At 27.4% G+C, this 5,055-nt stretch overlaps 1 protein-coding gene across 1 annotated transcript in view; it reads left to right on the top strand.

The window, feature by feature from the left end:
* LOC100569540 overlaps window positions 1–1,570 on the top strand; it is a 10,964-nt gene extending 9,394 nt beyond the window's left edge. Inside the window, exon 2 of the mRNA XM_003243498.4 lies at window positions 1,112–1,570. Within this exon, the coding sequence (XP_003243546.1) occupies window positions 1,112–1,370 (259 nt within the window). The 3' untranslated portion in view covers window positions 1,371–1,570. The remainder of the gene's footprint in view (window positions 1–1,111) is intronic.
* Window positions 1,571–5,055: the final 3,485 nt, after the last annotated feature.

The following is a 5,055-nucleotide window of genomic DNA, read 5'->3' as shown; positions in this document are numbered from 1 at the left end:
TCTGAACTTCTTTTAAAATCTATGACGGAGAAGAAAATATTAGAATTCCCAGAATAGTAGCTCGTCAACAAAATCGTGTGAATATTGTTACTAATTGTCCGAAAACATATTTTCGTATAGCTATTGCAATACCATTTTTTGATGATTTTATAAGACAATTAAAAGAACGCTTCACTAACCATAAAAAAATAATATCTTCGCTGTGCTTTTTACTTCCCAATAAATGTACTAATTCCGAATTAGAAGCAAGTGATTTCGAATTATACTCAGAGTTTTTAGATTTGGATGCACTTTCGAACGAGTTAAGACTTTGGAAAAGAAAATGGTGTGATAAACCAATATTAGAACGATCTCCTGAAATACTTGAAGCATATTCAAATTGTAACAAAAATTTTTTCCCAAATATTTCATTTTTATTAAAAGTTTTGGCAACTTTACCAGTAACTACGGCGACACCGGAAAGAACTTTTTCGACGCTGAAAAGAATAAAAAATTACCTAAGGAATGCAACTGGAGAAGACCGATTGACTGGCCTAGCATTACTCAGTGTACATAGGAATATCGTTGTAGATCCAGAAGAAGTAATCAATCGTTTTTCAAATGAAAAACAAAGAAATATAGAGTTTGTCATATAAAATATAAACCATTTTTCAAACTAAATGTATAGAATTAAGTTAAATAATCTAATTAATATTAAGTCTAAAAATGTTTTAATGTGAATTTCATTAATAAATACTATTTATAATTCTACAATATTATGAATTTTTAACCATATTTAATTACCTACACAATATTATAATACAATTAGAACACACATTTTTGGATTAAAACCCCCCCCGAAATTAATTTCCAGTTACAGCCTTGGACCTATCTACCTGAGTTATCAATTTTATGGACAAGATATTCAACAGATTACTAGGTATTATATTTCAGAGTTAAATAGATTTATCTAGCATGCTATTATATTAATACGCTGGACACTGATCGTCGTTTATCATACACCGTGTAATTTATCGGAATTTTATTTTTATTAAAAATATCTAATATTGGATAAATGTATTAATATTTACAAATAGGTATGCGATACTATATTATCTGTACCTATGTGTAGGTATTGCACGTTCAAGTTGGAAAACGAAAATCAATTAGACGACGTATCGCGTGCAGAACGGAACCGCGTGGTCGCCCTAATGGAAAACCTGTCGACAGTCCAGCAGCGGTCGTACACCAACCCGTATGATTCCCATTACCCTGTCATCGGTTCAACCGCGATAAAACCAGCGCTGGATCGGAGCAAGGAGGCTGAGATGAGAAATTTCAAGATGAACGGCCAGAGCGAATATCAGGCTTGGTACGGGTACAATAGGTGATCGCGTGACATCAAGATGTACACTTTAAAATTATAATAGATACAATTATTATTGTGATATGTAAAATATTTTTAAAGTGTACATCTGACCTATCGCACCGCATAAATCACGGTCTATTGTCGCGTTGTTAAAATATTTTGCCGATTATATAATAAACTTATATTGACTATAGACAAAATTATTTTTATTAATCAAAAATCAAAACTAATGAAATGTAGGTAGTACACTCATACCCGATGGATACCCAATGTATAATAATTAATAACCAAACAAATCGAAATCTGTACGGGCTGTGATATGATATCGGCACATGCGTTTCCACAGCGTATGTCTGCCACACCTTCTTCGTCTATAGCCTCTAGCGGTAATCGTCGCTTACGATATACCACGACCAGGGTTATAATTGAATGCTCAGGCACAAATACATTGGCGTAGGTATATTATGACAAATAAAAAATAATTGTGTCTATGTATTTTTAATATTTTTCAACTACTATTGTAACAATGTATCAGGAGCCTTGTATTAATTTTTTACACTTTTTGGCCCAATAGATACAACTTTATTGATATTTATAGAAAAAAAAACTAAAAAAATTGAAAACTTACCAATGTCCGTAAACAGCTCAAAAATATTTTCAAAATGTTATGGTGTATAGCAAATGAAAATATAAATATTTAGTAAAATTTTAATGTATCTACAGTTATTTTGTTTTTGAATAAATAACAAAACCGCTACATGAGAAATCGAGTGAATATCCAATATTGTAAAAAATATGAATTTCAAACGGTCATATACAAATTTAATTTGATTTGCTGGTAGGCATTTTTTTTTTTTTTTTTTGATAAAGGTAGAAAAACTTATGAATAATCTTATGTTACATTTTCAAATCTTAGAATTAAAACGAAAAATTTTTACGAATTCTCAACTCTAAATAACTTGCTAAATTTCATGATTTTTTTGTATTTTGTCAAGATTTGAACTTTAAATGCTTATAAAAAAAAACTATAACTAAGGATTTTTAATATTTTTCAAATGTCATTGTAACAATATTGTAGGAGCTTTGTATTCAATTTTAAAGTATTTTTACTGAACAAATAAAGTTTTATTGACATTCGTAGAATAATAAAACTAATATAATTGGAGACTGAAAATGTCCTTAAACAGTTCAAAACAAATCTAAATACTTAGAAAATGTTATCGTGTATAGAAAATACAAGTATAAACAACCAGAGAAAATGTCATGTAATTTCATAGTCATTTGTTTTAAAGTTACACCAAATTTCCGTTTTTCCTTAATTTTTCTTTTGTTTTTCACGAGCTTTTGAAAATTACAAGGAATTTTAAGCGTTGACCTCTCCAAAGCATAAAAAATATTCACTTTCCCATCGAACAAGATACTGTCGAAAGCATTATTTCGACTTCTTATCGTGTACACAGACACAAAAAAAAAACACATCATTGTAAAATCAATACATTAATCGTTCCACTAAGAATCTAAAAAGATACGTAACTACGTATAAGCACGATCACTTTTTGTATGCATTTAATATCAAAATTTAGTTAAAATTCATTAAAGTTTTTCTTTTCATAGCGTGTAAAAATGTAATACAAGGCTCCTGATATATTGTTACAATAGCAGTTGAAAAATATTAAAAATACACAGGCACAATTTTTTTTATAAGCATTTAAAGATTGAATTTTGACAAAATTAATCAAATTTAAAATTGAATAATTATTTTGTAGTTAAAAATTTATAAAATGTTCAACTTTTATATGTAAGGATTGAAAATTTAAAACAAGATTCCACATAATTAGTGAATTTTGTTACCAAAAATTCTAAAAAATAAATAAGCACAGTTTATTTTTACAGTCATTTTATGTTCAAATTTGGACAAAATTACATATTAAAACCTAGAATAATTATTAAAGTTGTTATATTGTGTTTGTATAATATTATTCATGGGTACTTGAAACTTCTAAAGTATACTATTATATATCTATAATAGTATCACGGCTTGTTGTTGATTTTTAACGCGTTATAAGTACCTATAATAATAATAATAATAATAATAATGTTTATTTGCAAAAAACCTAATCGATATTGTGATATGATTAATTTGGAATTTATTATAGCTACCTATTACCTATAGGTCAATTTTTCTTTTTAATACCTTAGATAAGTATATAATATGTCTTATATCTAGACTGACATACCGTCTCCGCTCAGAACCGTTTTTTTTATACAATGATATTATATCATTGTATTCAAATTTAATACCAGCCATTATACGGTGACTCACTGGTAACCTAATGTACTGCAGAGCGACATCCACTTGCCCACCTTTTTTAATTTGAATATACTGAACATTTTGATACTTGTATACAATAAAATCTAATGTATTTACGTATACCGTTCTCAAAAATAAAAATAATGTCTGTGTTATATAGTACCTACTTTGCAGTCAGCACAGACGCACAGTACCTAGTCAGTAAATTGAGAAATGAGAATTGGAAAATAAATTAATTATATAATGGTAATCAACCACTGGTAGGAGTGTATGATACAAGAATAAAACCAATATATAGGTAACTATAATATTATAAGAATATATAGGTACCTATACCAATACCTATTTAAATTTTAAAGGTAATAAAATAATAAAATAATATATATAATAGCATATTGTTCTATGATAATAGGGGCGTTATATAGGTAAGCTTGAAGCTAATATGCAATAACTAGATAAGCTATATACATTACACAATATATATATATTTCTTCTGCGAAAACTATGACCAATTACGATAAATTTGTACTTGGTACATACCTACACAATTTCAATTGGTTGAAGTGACCAGCCGACGTCATATAAAAGTATGCCAAAAATTATGAAGAAATACCCTTTAAAGATTGGGTCTAACTTTTTTATTTTTTAAGTTATCGGCAATTTAACTTTTTTCTTTTATCAAAACCATACTTATCATGCATTTGTTTAAGTATCTTCAAAACTTTTCAACATTTTGATGTACCTATTTTTTTTTATTTTAAAGCTATTTAATTGTCCTATCAACTGACATACGCAATTGAACTAGAAATGTGATAATTATTTTTATTAAATTAAAAAAGTAGAAAAAAAGTTGGCAAAAATTACCATTTTTTAAAGGAAATCGTGTATTATTCCAAATAATTTTTACTTAGCATGGGTTATTTATATTATTCTACTGAATTATACTGAATAATACCTAGAATACCTTGAAAGTTTGGTTTTCTTCTATTTTAATATCTTCCTGTTAATCGTCATAATCTAAGTTTTCTTAGAATTGAGTATTGGTAAATTTTAGTTGTCATAATACAAAAAACTCATAGGTAGTTAATAATAAATTATTTGGAATAATGCGCAATTTCCTTTTAAAAATACTAATTTTTGTCAACATTTTTCTACTTTTATAATTTAATAAAAATAGGTAATTGTGCTTTCTGGTTTAATTGCGTATATGTTGGTTGAAAAGACAATAAAAGCTTTTAAAAAAAAAAATTACGTCAAAATGTTGAAAAGTTTTGAAGATACATAAACAAATGCGTAATACGTATGGTTTTGATAAAAAAGTTAATTACCGTAACTTAAAAAATAAAAAAGTTAGATCGAATCTTCAAAGGATATTTCTTCATTTTTTTTTGGTATA

Source organism: Acyrthosiphon pisum, chromosome A1, assembly GCF_005508785.2.
Source record: "Acyrthosiphon pisum isolate AL4f chromosome A1, pea_aphid_22Mar2018_4r6ur, whole genome shotgun sequence".
Lineage (NCBI taxonomy): Eukaryota > Metazoa > Arthropoda > Insecta > Hemiptera > Aphididae > Acyrthosiphon > Acyrthosiphon pisum.
Note: the sequence above shows the minus strand (reverse complement) of the source record. Positions and strands in the feature narration are given on the sequence as shown.